The following is a 25,669-nucleotide window of genomic DNA, read 5'->3' on the forward strand; positions in this document are numbered from 1 at the left end:
TTCCTTTTACTGGCTATATTTCTTGCATGTATTTTACTTAATTTTTTTTGTTTGTATGGAAAAATTGATATGAATCACAATCTTTCAATAATTCTGTCATCACTATTTTTATATTAGCCTAAATCTGTCATATAGAAAATAATCATTGCATACCTGTTCCATGGAGATACTTTTATAAATTACTGTTTGATTCCACTCAGGATTAAGACTTTTCTGAACATATTTAGTCCTTCTCTTGTACTCAGCACTGAATTGGAAAAAGAGAAAGAATTACCCTGATTATTTACCTTGACCGATGACTTCATAGTCAACCTGAAGGGCATGCAGACTTTTAAAGGTATTTTGTTTTGAATCACTATGTAATCGTCTCATCATCCTCATGTCTTAAACTGTATTTTAAGTTGAATGCACAATGACAATTTAAAAATATCTTGGATGCCTTTAGTTTTATTTTCCCTAAGGTATGTTTTTTTTAAAGAAAACTTTTAGGTGTTCTAACTAGAATACAATTTTACAAATCTTAATCTCTCCTGAATGTGTGAGATAATTACATGTATTATACAGTAATGTCAATATCTTCTTGTCCTATAAATAATATTTTGATATTTAACTTTCCAATAGTTTTGCAACTGATCATGTCAGCAAAGCCAAATGGTCTTTCAAATCATTTTTTTCTGTAAAAAGCTGAAATAACTGTACTGACTGAGGAAAGGATGAAAAATGGCTGTTGCTATAGCTGAGATTCGATGAACATTTGTTACCTTATATTTATAGTAGATTTTGACACCCTTGGTAAAGTAGAATACTTAATCTAGTTATGAAACAATCTTAATTAAATACAAATTCTTGGTTTATGTCAATAGCTTATGTTACAAATGATGAACCAAATCAAAACTTTTCCTCATTCATTATAACTTGGGGCATTTCAGTTTATCTTTGACTCTTCCATACCCTCTGATCACCAGTTAGAAGCTTATATCTTACACATTTAAGCATAACTTACTTTCAAAACTTATTCTAATTAAGTCTGACAAAGCATTTATAACTGGCATCAACCAGCTAATGGGGTTGGAATTATTGCTATTTGCTATGAGCCAATGGTGCCCACACAGACAAAGCTTTTCTCTAACACTCACTGGCTTTTTCCAAATTTTCTGCCTAGAAAACAAACCTACTTCTTTTGGGGTCCATTCACGTGCCTGGACTTCATAAACTGCCTTACCCTAATCCTGACCCTGGATCTGTAGTTTTATTCCCAACTGTCAGCAGACTAACTCTTGTTATATTCCTGGTCTCATGCATTGCCAAATTCTGGAATACCTACTATTGTTCCCCAGATGCTAATTTACTTATTCATTCTAGATAAAACTATTAAGAATCAAGCTCCAGTTCACCACTCACTTTTAGAGATGGGTCTACAGCCAAGCATCTTTTTTTCTCCCTCTGGCTTTATTCTCTTATTAGACATACACAAGGGCAATAATTTCCAACATTGACTGCATATTAGGATCACTTTGGGATCTGAGTTCCCAGGGTGGTAGGTGGGGCAACTAGCACGGCACCCACATCCCCCTGCCTTTCACCCCCAAGGAGAGTCTTATTTAACAGGTCTGGGTTGAGGCTTGAGCATCAGAATTTTAAAAATGATCTAGGTAAATCTAAAGTATTGTCAAGATTGAGAACCACTGAGAACCACTGAGCTCATGTCTCCTAGGACCTCACATTTCAGCCACTGTGAACTGAATCCAATTTAAGAAATGAAGCAGCACTATTCTCATTTGTAACCAACCTATCTGAATGTACAAAAAAAGAGAGTAGGATTTGACAATTTTGTCATTCAGCACAAAGTGCAAATAATTCTGGGGAAAGGTACAGGCAATGATTCAAAGACACAGGAACTTTCATAGACTGTGGACAGAAAGTATACATTTGTACATATACTTTTTAGGTAAATTTGTCTATGTCTAGTGAAGTTTATGTACTCAAGTACCCAGAAAATTCCACTTTGACTTAATTCCACTTCTACTTTAGAGAAATTCTCCCACATGTACAAAAGGAATTTGTTAAAGAACATTCATTGCAACATTGTTTCTAATAGTGTGTTAATAATATAATAAATAAATACATTATGATATATGTATTCAATGAAATTTAAGCAGCAGTTAAGTTAAATGAAATACACCTTCATTTATCAAGATAGATAAATCTTAAAAAAAAATCTTGAGCAAATTATTTGCAGAAGAAAACCTATCGTAAATTATCATGATATAAAGTTAAAATTACATGAAATAATACTGTAAATTATTTATGTCTACTTGTATATATGGATGACAAACATTAATATCATAAGACAGCTTGGGAATTAGAGACGTTAAACTATTTTGTGGTTATCTCAGGAGGACAGGGGAATGGTTTCAGAGGACTTCAGGGGTACTTGTAATATATTTTTTATTAAAAAAAATCTGAAGCCAATAGAGCAAAATGTTACGATTTGATAAAATTGGATAGCAAGAACACAAGTATTTGTGACAGTATTTTCTATAATTTTCAGTTAAGTTTAAAATATTTTATAACAAAATTGATAACTATTTTAGCAAATTATATCCCTTTATACTTTATGATTTTGATTCTTTAAATTAATGACATAAGAAGAATGAATATGACCACTTTTAAGTTAATAGCCAACTTTGGTTGCTACTTTAGAATTCACGGCTATTCCTGTAGTAGGTATACTAAGAAAAAAACACATTGTGTAGTATGAGCTTTAAGTTTCTGTTTTGGACTTAATTATCCAAGTGGTGAGACCATGGGAAAAACATATTAGGGATAAGATTCATAATACAGTGAACAGTGGTAAAATTGTTATTCTTTTCAAATTCTGAAAAATTGAATGCACAAAATTTTAAAATAAGATTGAAGATGGAAATTAATGTCAAATGCAAACTCACGTATTTTTACTAAAATTCTAGATATGTCAGTATATATTAAAATACTCTGAACTATTGAAATGTCTTCAAAAAGATGTATTAGTCAACATATTTTTATTTATAAATATTAATAATTGTTATATTTCACATGCATACTTTACTCATTTTTTCACCCATATGTAGCAAAATTATTGAATGCCAGCTCTGCACCAGGAATTATGCTCTATCAAAATGTACAACTGCAAAACTCTTAATTGTACTGACATACCATTATGTCATGAGAAGCACTTTATAAAGTAAGCACATTGAAATAATAACAGCTAACATTTACGAAATGCTACTTTTTCACAGGCAGAGTTCTAAGAGCTTTTCATGTGTTACATTATTTAATCCTCAAGGCAACTCTATGAGTCCAGTATTATTTATTATCCTATTTTATAGCTGATAAGAACTGAAGCTCAGAGGAATTCAGGCATGTTGGCAAGGTTGCATAGTTATTAATTCATAGGACCAGGTTTCAAACACAGGGAAACTAATTTCTTGCTCTGAAACATGAGCTATATGAACTCAATTGATTAGGCCCATCATAAAATTTCTTAATTGCAGGTTTCATTAGCTGAAGTGTCTAGTTTGTCTTCTTTATTTTACAGTCAAAAACTGTACACTTCAAATTAAATGTTTTCTATATACAACATAAATTATTTATAGTGTGTGTATATATACACATATCGAAAATGAGGTCAGCTTTAGAGTTGCCTGGGGAAATATTGAATGGTATATCCTAAGACTAAGAGAGTGCTGTGGAACAACTAGGGATAATTATTATAAAAATTTACTTTTGCTCAGGTACACTCACATATAACCCCAATTAGTTGGGAAAAATCTAGATGTTCACTTTACTAGGTTATCTTAATCTTACTAATAAGTTTGAATCTCTAGTTCTCTCAAGATTCAAGGTCTGTGTCCTTTAGGGTTAACGAGGGTAAACACACCTTTCTCCTGATCCTGCCTCTACCAGCCCTGGTTGACCTGTGTAAATGTCAATGAGATCCTTTGCAATCTTTTCACACTTGAATTTCCTGACACGGAGAGATGGCCACACAAAGCTCTTCCTTCAAGAACCCTTGTTTCATAGCTACTATGTACTGACCATCTTGGGCATGATGTCAATGGGCTGTGTTCCCACTTTACACAATTGAAAACTCCACAGTTCTCATTGCCATATCAAAATCTGTGGATTTACAAGTTGAAGGTGGCCAGGGATTCTGGAATGTGAGCAGAAATCCAGGCTGAGAAATAAGTGGAGTTCCTTTTCCTTTCCTACCGTGTCTGGTAAACACACTACAATCCCTCATGGGAAGACTGCAATAATGACATTATTTTAGGACAATTAAGTCATATGTAATAATCAGATAAGTTTTTTAATAAGGGAAAATAAAAAGTCAATTAATCAAGATGGTACACGGTGCTTAACAAACAAAAATCTAGGGACTTCCCCGGTGGTCCAGTGGTTAAGACTTTGCCTTCCAATGCAGGAGGCGTGGGTTCGATCCCTGGTCAGGGAACTAAGATCCCACATGCCGTGGGGTGTGGCCAAAAACTTAAAAAAATCTAAACCTTTATTTCCTTAAAGTTTTGACTAATTTCTTTTTTCTTTCTTTCTCTTTTTTATTATTGGACAATCATTTTCTCATAGGTAGATATGATTTTAAGGCTGGCAGAAAAAGGTATTTAAAATTCAATTACCCTCTCCTAAACCAGCAGAAAAAAAAGTTCTCTGAGTTTCTCTGTAAAAAAAAATTGAGAAAGAAGAATGGAATATAATGGCTTGTTTGTTCTTAACTTTCATAGAATTATCTAAAGTACTGAAGGTCTTCATTTCTTTTGTTTTTTCTTGATTGGAAAAAATACGTGTGTGTGTGTGTGTGTGTGTGTGTGTGTGTGTGTGTGTGTGTGTGTGTGTGTGTGTGTGTGTGTGTAGTTTTTTCAAAATTACTCCTCTGAGGATGTTGCCTTTAATTCAGAAAGAAGCACAGAGCATATCCCATTTTATAAGCTCTGTTTCTCTGTGTGCAATAGTGCATTTATGGGCTGTCACTTGATTGTCCTCTGTGCTCCCTGAGGTCTGACACTATGGCTGTGTTCTCAATTCCAACCCCAGCACAGAGTCTGGAGCAGTCTGTGCTAAATAAATGGTTTTTGGATGGGTCTTTAAAACATGTTTGTACTTCTCTTTTTCCTTTAAAATCTACTGAAATAAAAAGTTTTGGCCTTCAAATTGTAAATACATACACACCTGAATCTGCTTTACATTCTTTCCAGAGGAAATAGTTTGAGATGCTAACAAGGGTGTTTAGAGAAAGTCCAGCCAGGAATTAGGCTTCCAGGTATCATGACAGCAAAAATCAGCTTCAGTCATGGCAAAATCTCATTAGTGGGAAAAAAATCTGTACTTTGCCCAACAGTGTAATGAGAGAAAACCACAACGAAATCCTTCAGATATGCTCATTTCCATTTCTTAATTATCCGGGGACAAGTTTTGAGTTCATGGACTCTTCAGGCTATTTCCTTGTCTTTCTTTCACCTCCTCTCGGCTGACATTTGGGCTGTCAGAGCTTATGAGTATCTTGATTAAAGGATGGCAAGAGGAAATGAAAGGAGACAAGAAAACTGGACCAGTGAAATTCTTTTAGTTAACACGACATTTTAAAAAAAATTTTAAGAATGAAGGATGTATTACACTTATTATTGAAGAAAAGTTGTTTGATTTTCTATATAGTGTTGTTAAATAATTTGGTGTAATTCAGTAGCCCAAGCATTCTGCATTTCTTTTTTGCAGGGATAACTGACCATTGGCTACATGAAGTTTATTATACATATTTCTAGCAATAATAGCAACTGCCATTTATTGAGAGCTTATTACGTGCCAGACATTATGCTTATCATTTTTGGTGCATTCTCCCTGTGTTTCACAAAAACCCTGGGAGGGGGGCTATCATGATTCCTAGGTGGAAGAGGAAATAGTTTTAGAGAAACCTCACAACTTCTAAGTGGCAGGGCTGAAATTCAAATCCAAGTTCCTAAGGACTTCGCTCATTGGCCTCCTCAGGCTAATTTACAATGTCAGTGCCTCATCAGTATAATTCCTTTCCACATTGACAATTCTCGAAGAGATGATGAAAGTCATTTAAAGATGAAAGATATGATGAGAAAGTGACTCTAGATCTTCTAAATTGTAATCTAATACATCCCAGATTATTTCGACCATTATTTACATTTACAGAAAACATGTTCTCTTCTAAGTTAAATATAGACAATCATTGTCATTCTGACAATTTCCCCCTAGTTTCTCTGGATAAAAGATAGGAAGCTTCTGAATAAAGTGACTGATAACGTCTGTTGTAAAATGACACTATCTCTTCGAAACAAAACTCATTTCGCGTATCAGTCTGAGAGATCTGGAGATGAGAGAGCCAGTCATAACAAGCAACCTTTCTCAGTATCAAATTTTACTGGTTGCCATAATTATGTGGTTTCAAAGAAACAGAAAGTTTCTGGGCACCAGAAAGGTTGTAGTGACTAATACTGTTCTTTGAGATCTTTAAATATTTAAGCCTTTACAAATCAGAAACTGCCTCTTTTGGGCAACAGCTTGTCAGGTTTAGTAAAGATGCTGAATTTTAATGTCACAGACAAAAAATTCTGTACCACTAATATTCTGGGTGGGACTAAAATTCCCATCACCCTGTTGCTACAGATGGTACAAGATTCACCTCCCCAACTAAATAACACATTTAATTTATAATGCAATGAGATGTGCAAAAAAATGCTTTTGGCTATGTGTTAAGAAATATCCTTAGCTGACAATGTAATGATGCAACATGCTCTAGCAGAAAACAGACAAACCAAGGAGGTTGCTCTTATGCTGTTGCTAACACCCTAGAGCAGGCAGATTATGGCATCCTATATTACACAGCAATAATTTTGTGGTACAGAAGGTATAAAGGCATGAAGATGTTTCAATATCAGGTCTAAGTGAGGGTAAAAGACCAGACAGCTATCATCTTTAAGATGAGATACACACCCAGTACTGGTCATCTAGAAGATCAGTTAATTCCTTTTGAAAAATGACTAGATTTTTTTGTTTGGTTGTCATAGAAGACTAAGAAGAACCTGAGCCATGATTTTTGCATGAGAAGCTAAATGAATTTTAGCAGACAAATTATAAATGAAAACTTTAGTTATATCTAATTTCAAAGTGATAGTTCCTTATTCACACCATTCTATGTTTTTACTCTTTTCTACTTTTCTGGGCTCCAATGCACATACCTGCTACACATATTTAGTAATGCTGTGGTCAGAATAGTCTGCTATTAGCCTAATTCAACTGATTCCAACATGTAGAAAAATAAAAATTATAGCCAAAGTTGAACTGCAGCTGAATGTACTTAAAAGGCAAACAAGAGAACTCTAGACATTTCATTGAAGTGTGACACTGAAAGAGAACCAACTCTACCTTGCATTCTGGACAACCATGACTTGACTGCATTGATTCCAAGAGCGAGAATGAAGGATACAGCAGGAAAGTAGGAAAGACAGGAAGAAAAAAGTTAGGAACAGAAATAAGGAAGAAAATGTGAGAATAAAAACTAGAGGAGCTATACCGTAATATATTAACAACATGAGGCAGAAAATAATCTTAGAAGTAAAGTGAAAATAATACCTCACAAGTGTAGTAAATTCCAAGGTCTTGGCCACTATAATAATTAGGAGTAATTTAATGAAAGGGCTAGGAATTGAATACGAGTAGCACATTAGCCTGCTTTTTGGTCAAATCCCACCCAGAAGGCATGTCTTGTTTGACAAATGGCATGGGGATAGCTTTAGGTGGGACCTCACTCTTCATTTCACTATAGTTCCCACCCTTTCTCTGTTACCTACTGCAGAATGGACTGACATATTCATGCCACCTGCCTGACCTTTCCAGTTATTCAAGTTTGCAACAGTCGAATTGAAACATATCCTGTAACAAATAAAGGATAACCACTCTCTTATAGTATAAAAGGTGATACTCCAGGATATTAAAGAAGATAGAAAATAAAAGACAGTGCTTTATTTTCATTCATTCATTAGCAAATGCTGATTGGAGAAATACCCTTGGCAGTCATTTCCTCTTGTCCCATAATACTGTCATTAAATAACACTGAAGGTCTAATGACCCAAATCAAAGGCAGAAAGAAGTTATCAGTTTGTCATATTCATGTTAAAAAAAATAGTGGTGGGATGAGGAATAAATAAGGAGTTTGAGATTAGTAGATACAAACTACTACATATAAAATAGATAAACAACAAGGTCACATACTGTGTAGCACAGGAAACTATATTCAATATCTTGTAATAAACTATAATGGAAAAGAATATGAAAAAGAATATATATACATATATATGTATAACTGAATCACTTTGCTGTATACTACAAACTAATGCAACATTATAAATCAACTATACTTCAAAAAAGTAGACAAATTACAGTTATAACTATTACATAAAGATATAAACTAACACAAAATAAAAACTTCCCTTTCCTGTTCTATATGGTTAGTTGGTAATGTCTGAATTAAATTCATTTCAGCCTGCAGAATTCTCTCTAGTATTTCTCGAAGGGCAACTCAGCTGGGAAAAAACTGTTTCTCAGATTTGTTTTTCTGGCAATGTCTTATTTATTTAACATTTTACTGGAGTATAATTGCTTTACATTGTTGTGTTAGTTTCTGCTGTATAACAAAGTGAATCAGCCATACGCATATTTCTATCCCCATATCCCCTCCCACTTGCATCTCCTTCCCACCCCCCCTATCCCACCCCTGTAGGTGGTCACAAAGCACCAAGCTGATCTCGCTGTGCTATACGGCTGCTTCCCCTTAGCTATCTATTTTACATTTGGTAGTGTATATATGTTGATGCCACTCTCTCACTTCGTCCCAACTTACCCTTCCCCCTCCCCGTGTCCTTAAGTCCATTCTCTACGTCTGTGTCTCTATTCCTGTCCTGCCCCTAAGTTCTTCAGAATCATTTTTTTTTTTTAGATTCCGTATATATGTGTTAGCATACTGTATTTGTTTTCCTCTTTCTGACTTACTTCACTCTGTATGACAGACTCTAGGTCCATCCACCTCACTACAAATAACTCAATTTCGTTTCCTTTTATGGCTGAGTAATATTCCATTGTATATACGTGCCACATCTTCTTTATCCATTGATCTGTCTATGGACACTTAGGTTGCTTCCATGTCCTGGCTCTTGTAAATAGTGCTGCAATGAACCTTGTGGTACATGACTCTTTTTGAGTTACGGTTTTCTCAGGGTATATGTCCAATAGTGGGATTGATGGGTCATATGGTAGTTCTATTTTTAGTTTTTTAAGGACTGTCCATACTGTTCTCCATAGTGGCTGTATCAATTTACATTCCCACAAACAGTGTAGGAGGGTTCCCTTTCTCCACACCCTCTCCAGCATTTATTGTTTGTAGATTATTTGATGATGGCCATTCTGATCAGTGTGAGGTGATATCTCATTGTCGTTTTCATTTGAATTTCTCTGATGATTAGTGATGTTGAGCATCCTTTCATGTGTTTGTTGGCAATCGGTATATCTTCTTTGGAGAAATGTCTACTTAGGTCTTCTGTCTATTTTCGGTTTGGACTGGTATTTTTTTGATATTGAGCTGCATGAGCTGCTTGTATATTTTGGAGATTAATCCTCTGTCAGTTGCTTTGTTTGCAAATATTTTCTCCCATTCTGAGGGTTGTCTTTTCATCTTGTTTATGGTTTCCTTTGCTGTTCAAAAGGTTTTAAGTTTCATTAGGTCCCATTTCTTTATTTTTGTTTTTATTTCCATTTCTCAGTGATGCAGGTCAAAAAGGATCTTGCTGTGATTTATGTCATAGAGTGTTCTGCCTATGTTTTCCTCTAAGAGTTTGATAGTGTCTGGCCTTATATTTAGGTCTTTAATCCATTTTGAGTTTATTTTTGTATATGGTGTTAGGGACTGTTCTAATTTCATTCTTTTACATGTAGCTGTCCAGTTTTCCCAGCACCACTTATTGAAGAGGCTGTCTTTTCTCCATCGTATATTTGTGCCTCCTTTATCAAAGATAATGTGACAATATGTGCGTGGGTTTATCTCTGGGCTTTCTATCCTGTTCCATTGATCTATATTTCTGTTTTTGTGCCAGTACCATACTGTCTTGATTACTGTAGCTTTGTAGTATAGTCTGAAGTCAGGGAGCCTCATTCCTCCAGCTCCATTTCTATTTCTCAAGATTGCTTTGGCTATTCAGGGTCTTTTGTGTTTCCATACAAATTATGAAATTTTTTGTTCTAGTTCTGTGAAAAATGCCATTGGTAGTTTGACAGGGATTGCACTGAATCTGTAGATTGCTTTGGGTAGAAGAGTCATTTTCACAATGTTGATTCTTCCAATCCAAGAACATGGTATATTTCTCCATCTGTTTGTATTGTCTTTAATTTCTTTCATCAGTGTCTTATAGTTTTCTGCATACAGGTCTTTTGCCTCCTTAGGTAGGTTTATTCCTAGGTATTTTATTTTTTGTTGCAGTGGTAAATAGGAGTGTTTTCTTAATTTCTTTTTCAGATTTTTCATCATTAGTGTATAGGAATGCAAGAGATTTCTGTGCATTAATTTTGTATCCTGCTACTTTACCAGATTCATTGATTAGCTCTAGTAGTTTTCTGGTAGCATCTTTAAGATTCTCTATGTATAGTATCATGTCATCTGCAAACAGTGACAGTTTTACTTCTTCTTTTCCGATTTGGATTCCTTTTATTTCTTTTTCTTCTCTGATTGTTATGGCTAAAACTTCCAAAAATATGTTGAATAACAGTGGTGAGAGTGGGTAACCTTGCCTTGTTCCTGATCTTAGTGGAAATGGTTTCAATTTTTCACCATTGAGAACAATGTTGGCTGTGGGTTTGTCATATATGGCCTTTATTATGTTGAGGTAAGTTTCCTCTCTGCCTACCTTCTGGAGAGTTTTTATCATAAATGGCTGTTGAATTTTGTTGAAAGCTTTTTCTGCATCTACTGAGATTAACATATGGTTTTTATCCTTCAACTGGTTAATATGGTGTATCACATTGATTGATTTGCGTATATTGAAGAATCCTTGCATTCCTGGGATAAACCCACTTTTATCATGGTGTATGAACCTTTTAATGAGCTGTTGGATTCTGTTTGCTAGTATTTTGTTGAGGATTTTTGCATCTATATTCATCAGTGATATTGGCCTATAGTTTTCTTTTTCTGTGACATCTTTGTCTGGTTTTGGTATCAGGGTGATGGTGGCCTCATAGAATGAGTTTGGGAGTGTTCCTCCCTCTGCTATATTTTGGAAGAGTTTGAGAAGGATAGGTGTTAACTCTTCTCTAAATGTTTGATAGAATTCGCCTGTGAAGCCATCTGGTCCTGGGCTTTTGTTTGTTGGAAGATTTTTAATCACAGTTTCAATTTCAGTGCTTGTAATTGGTCTGTTCATATTTTCTGCTTCTTCCTGGTTCAGTCTTGGAAGGCTGTGCTTTTCTAAGAATTTGTCCATTTCTTCCAGGTTGTCCATTTTATTGGCATATAGTTGCTTGTAGTAATCTCATAATCCTTTGCAGTATGAGTTGTTAATTCTCCTTTTTCATTTCTAATTCTGTTGATTTGAGTCTTCTCCCTTTTTTCTTGATGAGTCAGGCTAATGGTTTATTAATTTCGTTTATCTTCTCAACGAGCCAGCTTTTAGTTTTACTGATCCTTGCTATTGTTTCCTTCATTTCTTTTTCATTTATTTCTGATCTTTATGATTTCTTTCCGTCTGCTAACTTTGGCAGCTTTTTGTTCTTCTTTCTCTAATTGCTTTAGGTGTAAGGTTAGGTTGTTTATTTGAGATTTTTCTTGCTTCTTGAGGTAGGATCGTATTGCTATGAACTTCCCTCTTAGAACTGCTTTTGCTGCATCCCATAGGTTTTCATTGTCATTTGTTTCTAGGCATTTTTGGATTTCCTCTTTGATTTCTTCAGTGATCTCTTGGTTATTTAGTAGCGTATTGCGTAGCCTCCACGTGTTTGTATTTTTTACAGTTTTTTCCTTGTAATTGATTTCTAGTTTCATAGCGTTGTGGTCAGAAAAGATACTTGATATGATTTAAATTTTCTTAAATTTACCAAAGCTTGTTTTGTGACCCAAGATACGATCTATCCTGCAGAATGTTCCATGAGCACTTGAGAAGAAAGTGTATTCTGTTGTTTTTGGATGGAATGTCCTATAAATATCAATTAAATCCATCTTGTTTAACGTGTCATTTAAAGCTTGTGTTTCCTTATTCATTTTCCTTTTGGATGCTCTGTCCATTGGTGAAAGTGGGGTGTTAAAGTCTCCTACTATGATTGTGTTACTGTCGATTGCCCCTTTTATGGCTGTTAGCAGTTGCCTTATGTATTGAGATGCTCCCATGTTGGGTTCATAAATATTTACAATTGTTATATCTTCTTCTTGGATTGATCCCTTGATCGTTATGTAGTGTCCTTCTTTGTCTCTTGTAATAGTCGTTATTTTAAAGTCTATTTTGTCTGATATGAGAATTGCTACTCCAGCTTTCTTTTGATTTCCATTTGCATGGAATATGTTTTTCCAGGAACACTCTTTCAGTCTGTATGTGTCCCTAGGTCTGAAGTGGGTCTCTTGTAGACAGCATATATACAGGTCTTTTTTTGTGTGTCCATTCAGCCAGTCTATGTCTTTTGGTTGGAGCATTTAATCCATTTACATTTAAGGTAATTATCAATACGTATGTCCCTATTACCATTTTCTTAATTGTTTTGGGTTTGTTATTGTAGGTCTTTTCCTTCTCTTGTGTTTGCTGCCTAGAGAAGTTCCTTTAGCATTTGCTGTAAAGCTGGTTTGGTGGTGCTGAATTCTCTTAGCTTTTGCTTGTCTGTAAAGGTTTTAATTTCTCTGTCAAATCTGAATGAGATCCTTGCTGGGTAGAGTAATCTTGGTTGTAGGTTTTTCCCTTTCATCACTTTAAATATGTCCTGCCAGTCCCTTCTGGCTTGCAGAGTTTCTGCTGACAGATCAGCTGTTAACCTTATGGGGATTCCCTTGTATTCTATTTGTTGCTTTTCCCTTGCTGCTTTCAATAGTTTTTCTTTGTATTTAATTTTTGATAGTTTGATTAATATGTGTCTTGGCGTGTTTCTCCTTGGATTTATCCTGTATGGGACTCTCTGCACTTCCTGGACTTTATTGACTATTTCATTTCCCATATTAGGGAAGTTTCCAACTATAATCTCTTCAAATATTTTCTCAGTCCCTTTCTTTTTCTCTTCTTTTTCCGGGACCCCTATAATTCGAATGTTGGTGCATTTAATGTTGTCCCAGAGGTCTCTGAGTCTGTCCTCTTTTCATTTTTCTCTTTATTCTGCTCTGCAGTAGTTATTTCCACCATTTTATCTTCCAGGTCATTTATCTGTTCTTCTGCCTCAGTTATTCTGCTATTGATTCCTTCTAGGGAATTTTTAATTTCATTTATTGTGCTGTTTATCATTGTTTGTTTGCTCTTCAGTTCTTCTAGGTCCTTATTAAACATTTCTTTTATTTTCTCCACTCTATTTCGAAGATTTGGGATCATCTTTACTATCATTACTCTGAATTCTTTTTCAGGTAGACTGCCTATTTCCTCTTCGTTTGTTTGGTCTGGTGGGTTTTTACCTTTCTCCTTCATCTGGTGCATATTTCTCTGTCTTCTCATTTTGCTTAACTTACTGTGTTTGGGGTCTCCTTTTCACAGCCTGCAGGTTCATTGTCCCTGTTGTTTTTGGTGTCTGCACCAGTGGGTAAGGTTGGTTCAGTGGGTTGTGTAGGCTTCCTGATGGAGGGGACTGGTGCCTGTGTTCTGGTGGATGAGGCTGGATCTTATCTTTCAGGTGGGCAGGACAGTGTCTGATGGTGTGTTTTGGGGCGTCTGTGAACTTATTATGATTTCAGGCAGCCTCTCTGCTAATGGGTGGGTTTGTGTTCCTGTCTTGCTAGTTGTTTGGCATGGGGTGTACAGCACTGGAGCTTGCTGGTCATTGAGTGGAGATGGGTATTAGCGTTGAGACAGATCTCTGGGAGAGCTCTTGCCGATTGATGGGGCCAGGAGGTGTCTTGTGGTCCAGTGTCCTGAACTCGTCTCTCCCACCTCAGAGGCTCAGGCCTGACAGCCAGCCTGAGCACCAAGACCCTGTTAGCCACATGGCTCAGAATAAAAGGAGGGAGGGAGGAAGGAAGGGAGGAAGGAAGGGAGGGAGGAAGGAAGGAAGGAAGGAAGGAAGGAAGGAAGGAAGGAAGAGAAAGAAAGGAAGGAAGAAAGAAAGGAAGGAAGGAAGGAAGAAAGGAAGAAAGAAAGATAAGAAAGAAAAGAAAAGAAAGAAAGAAAGAAAAAGAAAAGAAAGAAAATAAATAAAATTATTAAAATAAAAAATTAAAAAAAATATTAAAATAAAAAAATAAATACATAATAAAAAAAGAAGAGAGCAACCAAACCAATAAACAAATCCACCAATGATAACAAGCGCTAAAAACTAAACTAAGATAAACATAAAAATCAGAAACTGGTCAGCTGCATACAGCAAACCCCAAGTCTACAGTTGCTCCCAAAGTCCACCGCCTCAACTTTGGGATGACTCATTGTCTATTCAGGTATTCCACAGATGCTGGGTACATCAAGTCGACTGTGGAGATTTAATCCGCTGCTGCTGAGGCTGCGCGGAGAAATTTCCCTTTTTCTTCCCTGTTCGCACAGCTCCTGGTGTTCTGATTGGATTTGGCCCTGTCTCTGCATGTAGGTCTCCCTCTGGTGTCTGTTCTTTTGGGAAGTCTGAGATCTTCTGCCAGCATTCAGTTGGTGTTCTGTAGGAGTTGTTCCACATGTAGATGTATTTTTGATGTATCTGTGGGGAGGAAGGTGATCTCCACGTCTTACTCCTCCGGCATCTTGAAGGTCCTCTCCAATGTCTTATTTATTAAAAAAAAAAAAGTCTTTATTTTTGAAGGAAGGACAGTTTTGCTGCATACAGAATTCCTTGTGGACCATCTTTTTCCTTTAGTACACTGATTATGTCATCTCCCTACCTTCTGGGCTCCATGGTTTCTGATTGTCAATCAGTTGTTAATCTTATGGAGGATCCCTTGGATATGATGAGCCACTTCTTTTGCTTCTTTCAAGATTCTGTCTGTGGATTTTGATAGTACGATTATGAAGAGACCTGGTATAAATTTTTTCTGTTTATCCTGATTGGATTTTGTTGAGCTTCTTGGCTGTGCAGATTTTTTCCAACAAATGTGAGAAATCTTTTGCCATTATTTCTTCAAAAATGTTTTCTGCCCTTTTCTCTTTCTCTCCTCTTGGAACTGCCTCTCTGTGTATGTTTGTATACTTTATGATATCTTAGGTTTCTAAGGCATTGTTCCTTTCTCTTCATTCTTTTTTCTTTCTGTACCTTAAAGTAAACAATCTCAATTGACCTGTCTTCATGATTGCTAATTGTGTCTTCTGACTAAATATATTGTTTATCTCATTATTAAGACAGTAGATCCTAAGACTTCTCATCACAAGGAGATTATTTTTCCTTTCATTTTATTTTACCTGTATGAGATGATAGATGCTAACTAAAGCTTTATTTTATAATTTTAAAACACTCATTTGAAAATATGCATATGAATAATAATATATCAAGTCAGTTAATGAACATTTAATGTATTGAATAATACACATGTCCTATAAAAGAGTAACTGATGAGTCCCTGAACGCTGGTTTCACAAATACATTTTGAAAAGTAAACTAATTCTTTAAATCTTCCACAAATAATTCCTGAAATGATTTTAATGTCTACCTGATTGGTCATAGCACAAGTGCTTTCCAGAATTGAAATACTGATGTGTTCTCATCCAGGCAGGTTTTGTTACGATCATGGCTCTCCTAAAACCCATTAAGGCCTAATTACAAATTTTTAATTCCACCTTACTTACTAATTGGAAATAAATAAATATGACATGTAGATAAAACTAAGGAAAAGATATTAAACTCTTTAAATTAGAGACCAGAAGACACTATCACTATTTTTTAAACCATAGGGCAATATTTACAATACTTAGAATATATTGCTTCTTTACTTACCCTCGCCCTGGAAGAAGGTACACTTTAACAAAGGGGTCTGAGTAACCATTGTTGTCTCGAGGGACAAGGTTTCTTGCTTGGAGAATATGTATTATGAGATTTCCAAGATCATAGTTGATTTGAAGCTTAAAGGGACAGCAAATATTCCATGAACATTATTTTTTTGTTTTAAAAAACATATAATACATTATTATTCAGTATTTTACCAGTATTTTAAAAAAGTTCTCACAAGAAGCATCAACTGCTACTTTCATTTTATTTGAAACTGAACAGACCAGTTAATGTCTAATTTAATTGGGAGCTCCCAGGCACACATTAATTCCTAGTAAATGTGCTGTTCATTCTTTCCACAGTGAAAGTTCTGGCCTGTCAAAAATTCATTTAGGATAATCACACAGTGAATGCTAGCTCCATTTTTAAACTAAATTTCTACTCTTAGGAAAATCAGAAATGTTAACATTCATAAATACAATTGCCAGAATTTTGTAAGTAAATTAAATAATTGATGAATTTATTAGAAAATATCTTTTGCCTTTCATCAAGTAATTAGCAGTGGGTGGAATCATTATTTAAAGACAAAGATGTTAGTACTGAATTGTAAGAATATTTAAGAATGTGTAGATTTTATCCCTTCCTATATTACATTAGCTGATAAACCTATAGCTGTTCTTTCTGTGCGTGCTTTCTTAATAGTGAGGCTAAGATAATGAAATATTGTTCTTTAATTTTAGAAGCTGAAGAGAAAAGAAGAGGCACTGTCTCATAGATACTTAATGGCTGTTGTAAAATTGTCATTGAATAGTAAAAGACTTACAATTCAAATTAATATTTGCATGATTCAAAATAATCAAATTAACTAATTTTTCACCATCACAAATGAAAGATTCTTTTGGCATCATTTAGAATAAGACAATTCTGTTTGTTGCTGTTTCTGTTTATCAAATAACAGAAAGGAAGGGATCTATATTTTGAAAAAGAAAATCCATAAATAAAAAATGAATGTATTTTTTATAATCATACAAAACAGATACGCTATGTTTATGTTGAAAACGGAATAATTTAGATGAGATAGTCTTCATGTTAATAATTAAAATAATTTCCTAATTTCAGCATAATTTTGATCTATTATGTTTTGTGGCAGAAAACGAATCTTTGCTTTCCTCAGTACAGGAAGGCCCAGAGTCTCTCTGACCATCATGGAAGCAATATGAAAAATGAAACAAAGGGCCGTGAAGGAAGAGGAGAAATGAAAAGTTTAGAACTGCAGTAACTGTGCTCTAATGGAGTACTGAAATAGAAGAATTATTTTGCAATTAATTTCAATGAGGTTTAGAATGGCTTCCAAATCTTTAAGGAGAAATTCTTCTCCATTTTCTCCTTTCTCTGCTAGCCTACAAGTCCACTTTTAATTGGTAAGGCAGTAAAATCATTTCTTATTGAAACTGAGATTTGCAGGCTACCCTAAGACAGTGCTTTCCAAAATGTACTCTGTAAATTTGGTGCCTTAGAGAACACTGAGAGTTGCTTGGAGGTTACATCTGAGAGAGAATGAGATGCCCCCAGTAACCCTAAACCAGAGCTACGCCATGCTGGCAATTCATTGTTTGGGTGTTTATATACGGTTTCATTTGGAATAAGGTTTTGCTAAAAGACAAAAGATAAAATGTAAAAACTTGAAATCACTGTCATAAGAAAATATCCAAAAAAAAAAAAAAAGGAAAAGAAAATAACCTGGGTGTTAAGAAGGAAAATTATTAGAGTAAATTTCCACTATAGAATTAAATATTACTACTGAAGGGAAAGGAAAATAAAATAAGGACAAATAAAAACAACAAGCCAAAAAGAAACAGCACATATTGGCCCATGAGCAAGAAGTTTAAAAAAATGAGCAGAGAGAAGGAGATATTATGAATGAGAACACCTAGCATTTTCTGTGCTGCATGTGAAATAAAGAAACATCAGGTCTGTTTTTCTAGAAGTGGGAAATAGCAGCGATACAGCAAGATCAAGAGCACACAGGTGATCCCGACTCCATCCTGCTGGCTCCTTCTTAGTAAGGTGCCCACGTTCTGCACTCTTTCTCCATTTCCACTCTCATACTCCACTTCTGCTTGAATCAGGGTGTACCTAGATAACACTTAATTGATTTCTTTGTCTTTGTGTCCTACTCTTCATAATACTTTCTAGAGGCCAAGGCTCTATGAATTTCTATCACATATTGCTTTGAATTAGCCTCTCCCTCACTCCAAAATATTTATTTCCTGATCACTCTATTATGTCGTGGCTAACATCCCTTGGCTTCTGTTCAAGGTTCTTTTAATTTAGTCTCAACTTATCTATACAGGAACATTTTCCTGCAGCAAGGCAGATCTGTTCCTTTCACTACCCTCTGGCAGAAGAAACTTTCCTTGTACCATTTCTTCCAGGAAAACACTCCCCCTTTCTCTATGCTTACCCTCAAATTAGTTCAAATCTCTGTTACCCTTTGTGAAAATGTACTGTAGATGCAACTAAGACTCACTGTTCTCTTTCCCTTATCTGAAATGTACTATCTTCAAATAGTTATTATTTGGTATTGTGTTAATTCTTTCCACATGACATTTCTTATCTACACTAAATTACTTTTTGGTACCATCTAAAGTACAGTTTTTCTAACATTTTTGACTTTGCCCATGTACAATGCAATATAAACACAGAAACACACATACAGAACTAAAAAATATAGTGATTTATACTATTTTCTTCTATTTTCCTGGTCAAAATCCTCTAAATTGATTTGATAAATTACAGATTGGTTATGACCCCCAGTATGAAAAACACTGCTCTAAAAGAACTGCTCAGCAATTATTTGACAATTATTGATCAGAGGAAGAAAAGAGGACAGCATTAGACTCATGAAACTCTTTAAGAGGAACCTTCAAATATCCAGGAGAATCTATCATGTTTGAAACACTTTCAACATGTATAAAGTAACCGAGGCATAATACACTGATACTGTTAAGGTATCAGGCAGACTTCGAAGTATAGAATTCCACAGATATCATTAGATTTAATAAAACATGTATTTGTATTAAAATACTTTTCTGTAAAATTGTATTTTTTCATTATACATCTATATATGTTATAAAACAGGAAAGGTTCTAACAATGCTTACAATTTCAACAGACCAGTGGGAAAAAGAGCCACAAAAGATGGTATAACAATGATCTTTTAAAAACTTTCATACCTGAATTTCCCCCGTAATTGGATGAGAGACAACCTTTGTTGCATCAGTAGGCTGCAATGTCAAAACATAGATTAATAGATAAACCTTTCATAGGATTTACCATTTCAACTTCCTTCTGAATTAATTTCTGTTGGTCAGAGCACACCCTGCCTGGAGAACACATTTCACCCATTTGGCTGCTTCAGATTAGGGTGTCTACTTACACTTCTCAATACATGTTTAATTCTATAAATACATAAATCCCTTTTTCATTTTGTGAAGCCTGTTTCGAGGCTATAATTTTATACCTGCAGTAATCTACGTTCAATTACCTAAGAAATGGAACAATATTGGTTGAAAGTGTTCAATTTAAATATGAACAGATTTTAAGTATCTATAAGAGAATGAAAAAGGTACTGTTTTTATTCAACTGCCTAGGAGCCCAGAAGTTATAAAAGTCCACCCTTATATTCCTTTGCTGGGTTCTCAGCCTGTTCCTACTCCCTTCTAGAGTGGAACACCCAGGCAATCACTTCTTAGTATTTCATACTCTTTTAATTAAACTTCCATCCCTGTCTATATAAGTTCTCATCTCCTTAATAATTTCCTTATGTCAGTAAAGCCTTAAAAACCATTAGGACTGTGATCTGGTAAAGTGATTCATTCTGCTGATTAAGGGACTAATTGCTGAATTGTTACATTTCAATAGAATGTACAGTTTTGTACCAAAAAAGAGATGCTGTCCCTGACTCTAGATCTATAATAGAATTTCAGGCAACGTGGCATCACTATAGGGAGATATTTACTAAAATGGAGGCAAGCTTGCTACCCTACAAATAAGGTCCTGTCTCCCTATATATACATAATATTGGTTTTATTTTAATAATTAACCAGAAAAGGAGAAATTCATAATACTTAGGTGTATATACTTGTTCTGCTACCTTTTCTTTTATAAATTTATGCTAGACATGAGAGCAATCAAAGAAGACAGCTATATTCCAGGTCTCGATCTGTGAAATAAGAATAAAAATAATGTAATCATTGGTAAGGTTATGGAGTAGGGGTTAAATTTTCTAAGCCATATATCCTTTATTAGTTCAGCTCTTTTATAAGAAACTACGCTCTGGCTGCAAAGGATAAACTGCTAGGTAATGAACCATTATATTTACTTAATAATTATTTTACTGTTTAAATTTTAAGAAAAAGAAACTGAATCTAGAAAAAGGACCACACAACTTCCTGAAACTATTTCTATCTCAATTAAAGATGGGGAGTTTCCTAAAACCAGATATCCTTGCATCTCAGTTAGGAACGTTGGGGAATAACTAGAGATAAAAGGTCAAAAATAAGACCAGAAAAAAAAAAAGAGTAACGATAATGTGTTTTGTCTTGATTTACTTTTGACAGTTGTAACTCATTTGACATATGATCATGCAAACATAACTAGATTCAACACAGAGAATCAATGTATGGACCATCTTTAAAAGTTCTGCGGTATGGCAGTGAACTCATAAGAGCACAGAAGGATATTGTAATATCTGTTGTACAGTGGGCAAACTACCAGCTCCAGATAGTTACAGTTTAAGATTAGAGACAAGTATTTCTTTTCGATAATGTCATACCTTTGTGAGGCCGGTTTGTGATGACTGTGGTGATAAAAAAAAATGTACTGCAAGAAAATCAGTGAGATCAGTGTGGAACAGGAAATGAGAGTGTCAGTGTCCAAACCAATTCCACCATTTGAGTAGCTGTGCAGTGCCCATCAGGCACATACCCCACTGATACATAATTTGAATTATTAACAATGAAATAAATATATCATTTTTATTTCATTTTATGGGTATTATTTTTTCCAACGGTTACTAAGATGTTAGGGCATAAATACTAGTTAAATAGTTAGGACCTAACTACATGAAAAATGAAATCGTTTTAGGTATTTCTTTGGGTATAAGGGCATCATGAAAAAATTACTGAGATGTTGTGTGCCATGATAGAAAAGTTTGGGAAAGCAAGAACCTATTTCATTAGAACACTTAAAACTAGTAAGCACTTAGTTCAATTATTTATTTATACCATGACTTGGAAGAAATTATTCAGATTTTAAAGATAAAATGAAGAAAGTCTGATTAGATTTCAGAAATAAAAGACCTTGAGGCGGTAAACTAAAAATTTTGAAGACAGAAATTCATATTGAATTAGTAAGCAAAATAATAAAAAGTCTTATATACATAACATATAACTTAAACATATATCTAAATAGATTCATATTTTACTTACATTTACTCAGAAGCAATCACTTAAACTAGAGTATTAATAGATTAATAATTACTTATGAATAATCATTCAAAATGTTTAATAGATGGTGCTCTAAATATCTAAATGTATAATTATGCTATGATTTAAATATTTTAGTTTTAATACATTCCATTACATTAATGTTTTATAATTTAATATAGAGTTAGCCTCATACCTAATAAAAACAAAAGGATGTTAAAACTATAATTTTCTAAATTAACTGATGAACATATGCTACATTTGGAAATATTATATTATCTGACTCAGAAACATGTGAGTTTCAGACAGTTGCTCGATATTTCTCTAATCTCTCAATATCAATTTTTTTTAACATTGCAGAATTTGGAGAACAAATAAAAGTATTGTTTTTTATGCATACTACACGTTGACTGGCCAAGAAATATCATTAAATTTATTCATTCATTCAGCAAAAATGTTTTAAGAAATTCAGTACCAGCTAAATGTTGATGATAAACACCCCAAAAGATGAATAGGTAGTAGTCCCTTTCTTCAAGAGTGTTAACATCTATTGACTATACATTTCTATATATATATATAAAATCTCAAAAATAACCAGATTTGATTATTGTTATTACTACTAATAAGAGTTAAAAAGTAATCTCTATACCATCACTGTCCAGTAGAATATAATGTGAGCCACACAGGTTATTTGAAATATTCTAGTAGTAACATTAAGAATATAAAAATAAATGGGTGAAATTAATTTTTACTGACATATTTTATTTGATCCAAATCATTAAAAATATTATCATTTCACGATGAAATCAATATAAAAGTTGTAATGAGCTATTTTACATTCTTTTTTTATACTATGTCTTTGAAATTTGCTGTGTAATTCACTTATACAGCATATCTCAATTAGGACTAGCCACATTTCAAGTGCTCAGCTGTCACATGTGGCTAGCAGCTACTGTCATGGACAGTGCAGCTCTGTAACTCTTCATCTTAGCAAAACTTCTATAAAAACTACATAGGCCACATTCCTGGCATAGAAAAGAATGACCACATATCATAAAACCTGTTCATATTATTTCCTTGATGTTTGTCCTACAATACCTGTTTTCATCTTCTACTCATTACCAAAAAAGTTAACATATTACAAAACAATTATATTTTGTACCCCCATAATATTACAGAGACTCACAGGTGCCACTGACGTTTTAATTTAATTTTAATTTATTTTGTTACGGTCTATGCAAGCTACTCTACTATGCGCTTAGGGAGCTAGAAGAAATAAGAAATGGTTCTTGGTTCTCAATGAGTTTGCAGCCCATTTGGGAGGATAAAATAAGGAGACAAGTAACTATAATCAAGATACAAATTGTCTTAAGAGGTACATAAAGCATCTGGCACTTTGGATGGAGGGAAGGAGGAAGGAAGGATAACTTCTGACTTAAGGAAGGATTAGAATATGGAAAGACGTTGTGGAGGAAGGCTTCCTGTTATTTTATTTTCACTTATCACTGGCTCTTTATTTTCCACAGATTGTAAAAGCCGTGCATGGCATGTAATGTCTTCCAATTTACAATCATCTAGGCTTCGCCTCTATTTCTTACCCCTATATCTTTTGTACACCTACGTCCTAAGCATACAATTTTGTTTCTGAGATTTTCTTCATGTTGCATTCTCTTCTTCGGATGTTGGTTCCTTTCTCCCCTTTACCAAATCAGTTCATTAGCTAAATGCCAGCTTTTCTAACCCCACTCTCCTAAGAGTGCTCTGTGTACTTCTTAATGACCACCAACATTACAGCTTTACTAAATTTGTTTATATATCTTCTTCATCTATATGTAGATCAGCACTTCTCAAATTACAAGGGGCACCACGCTCATCTGGAGAACTTATTAAAACCCAGGTTGCTTGGTCCCATCCCTGGGGTCTCTGATTCAGAAGGCCTAGGGTGGGATCAAGAGTCTGCATTTCTAACAAGTTCCTAGATGATGTTGGTGCTGTTGGACTGGGAGCATGCTTTAAGAACCACTCGTCTACGTAGTACACAGGGAAGGATTTTATCCCTCTTTGTATCTTGGGTACCAATTATGACCCGTGACACTGAGGTGGCATCCAAAAATGTCTGTGGAAAGTAGGAATGAGTTTAAAACCCTAATAAATAGAGTACTTATTAGCAAGGCTATTGTAAAGATCTGACAACATTAAGCTTATGGTGATAATCTTCTAAGGAAAACCATTGACCAGGCTCTCTTAGAATGAGCAGGACAGGGTCTTAGACAGAGGTAGGGAAGCTGACATTCCAGGGAGCAGGGCTTCATTTTCGACAGGATAGTGATCCAATCAGAACATGGTGTCACAGATCAGATAGTTGTAGGGTAGTTTAAGAGGAAGGAAAAGAGACTGGTGAGTGGAGTGACAATACTGCAATACTGTTGGCAAAAACGAATAATGCTTTGCTAAAGAAGTTGGCAAGTTCAGAGAAGATAAAAAAATTATTAAAGACTTATTAAAAAATTAAAAGTCACAGGATTAAGATTCAGTGAATGAAGATAAAAGAGGAGGCAATGGTGCTTTTACATTTGTACTTAATTTTCTGGGAGGATGGTGATATCAAATGCTGAAATAAAAAGTATCTGGATGACAGACTTATAGAACTACAATGTGCTTGGTGTGAAAACTTTGCTAGCCAAGTCTGTCATGTCTTTAGTTCTACTGTGTGGAGATACTGAGAAAGGAATCAGAAATGGTATCAGTGTGTAACTCCAGAGACAGGGCGCCTCCATGAGGTAATTCTTCAAAATTAACACATGTGGTAAAACATAGTTGTGTTAAAATTTACTTTGAAATTGAGTCTATCCTTGAACTTATTCCTCACAAAACCTTACTATATTTACTTTGAAACAAGTCATTTTATGATGCAATGATTAAGATCATCCTACCATTCTTTTTTGCTTCTGAATAAAAGGGTTCTTTAGTGACATCTGCTGTGTTTTTATACTTACTAGAAAAAACTTTATTTTCCGAAGTCTAGTCAACTTATCCAACCATAGCCTGTCCTTCCTATATATCTCACCACATAAAGAGAAAATCTTATTTGTGGTTAAACAAACAAACAAACAATAAACCTTTTTTAATGTATTTATCAACCATGAAGAGAGTTTCTCTATTAATAATCAAATCTATGGGGGAAAATCACAAATTGTCTATATTATCATCTGATTTTATAAAGTTAAAAAATTAATTCATGTTTTCTTTTATTTCCCCAGTAACTCTAAAATAATAATGTTAGAAACATTTGTTCTAAATGAAGAGCTGCATCAAGAGAAAATTTATTAGTATGGAATTCGGGATAAATTTCAAAATGGCAATACTATATTACTGGCTTTCCTTCTTTCTTGTTGTCCTAAATTATCCTCATTTCTTTGTCCTTTTTACCTTCTACTTAAGTTATAAAATCTACTGTAATGTATATCTTGTGTTTCCAAAAAGATACAAAGATATATTTGATATACAGAGGCTCAGATTTGTGTAACAACAACAAAGAAAAAGAACATGAAGCATTAGATACATTTTTCAAGTTCCCCATAATAATAACTGCTACAGTATTTTAAGAGATGTAGAAACACATCATTTTGATACATCTTGATCAGTTATAAACTCAGAAACGGAAACATTTTTTGTTTGTTTCAGTACATCATTAGGAAAGGAGAAATCACATGAAAAACACCTTAGGAAATAATATTGCATTTCCTATCTCCTAGTCTGAATAAGGAGCTAGAAAATAAGTAACTCGGAGGTTGCATTGGACACTTCTCACCTTGTTGCTGCTGTGTTTCTTTTTGCTCACTGAGGGTGACCCTGGTTGCCCAGGGCTGGGAACAGAACTGGATCCTGCTGATGTAGGACCTGAATGAACGTGAGATCCTTTTTCAACGACGGACGACAGAACCAGTGGTGACTGCTGTAGCGAGACCTTCTGGAGCTCTGCAGCCAACTGCTTAGGATCAACCCCTGGGGATTTCGCTTTATCCACTACAACAAAATGAAA

The 25,669-nt window shown here is 34.7% G+C and overlaps 1 protein-coding gene across 1 annotated transcript in view; it reads right to left on the bottom strand.

The window, feature by feature from the left end:
* Positions 1 to 25,669, bottom strand: part of PCLO (piccolo presynaptic cytomatrix protein) — a 369,605-nt gene that overhangs the window by 65,687 nt on the left and 278,249 nt on the right. Inside the window, exons 13-17 of the mRNA XM_082472536.1 lie at positions 25,439 to 25,653; positions 19,375 to 19,425; positions 16,149 to 16,273; positions 7,444 to 7,470; positions 154 to 247 (exon numbers count right to left, since the gene is read on the bottom strand). Coding sequence (XP_082328662.1) covers positions 154 to 247; positions 7,444 to 7,470; positions 16,149 to 16,273; positions 19,375 to 19,425; positions 25,439 to 25,653 — 512 coding nt within the window. The remainder of the gene's footprint in view (positions 1 to 153; positions 248 to 7,443; positions 7,471 to 16,148; positions 16,274 to 19,374; positions 19,426 to 25,438; positions 25,654 to 25,669) is intronic.

Source organism: Balaenoptera physalus (genome assembly GCF_965194825.1).
Source record: "Balaenoptera physalus genome assembly, chromosome: 8".
NCBI classification, from domain to species: Eukaryota; Metazoa; Chordata; class Mammalia; order Artiodactyla; family Balaenopteridae; genus Balaenoptera; species Balaenoptera physalus.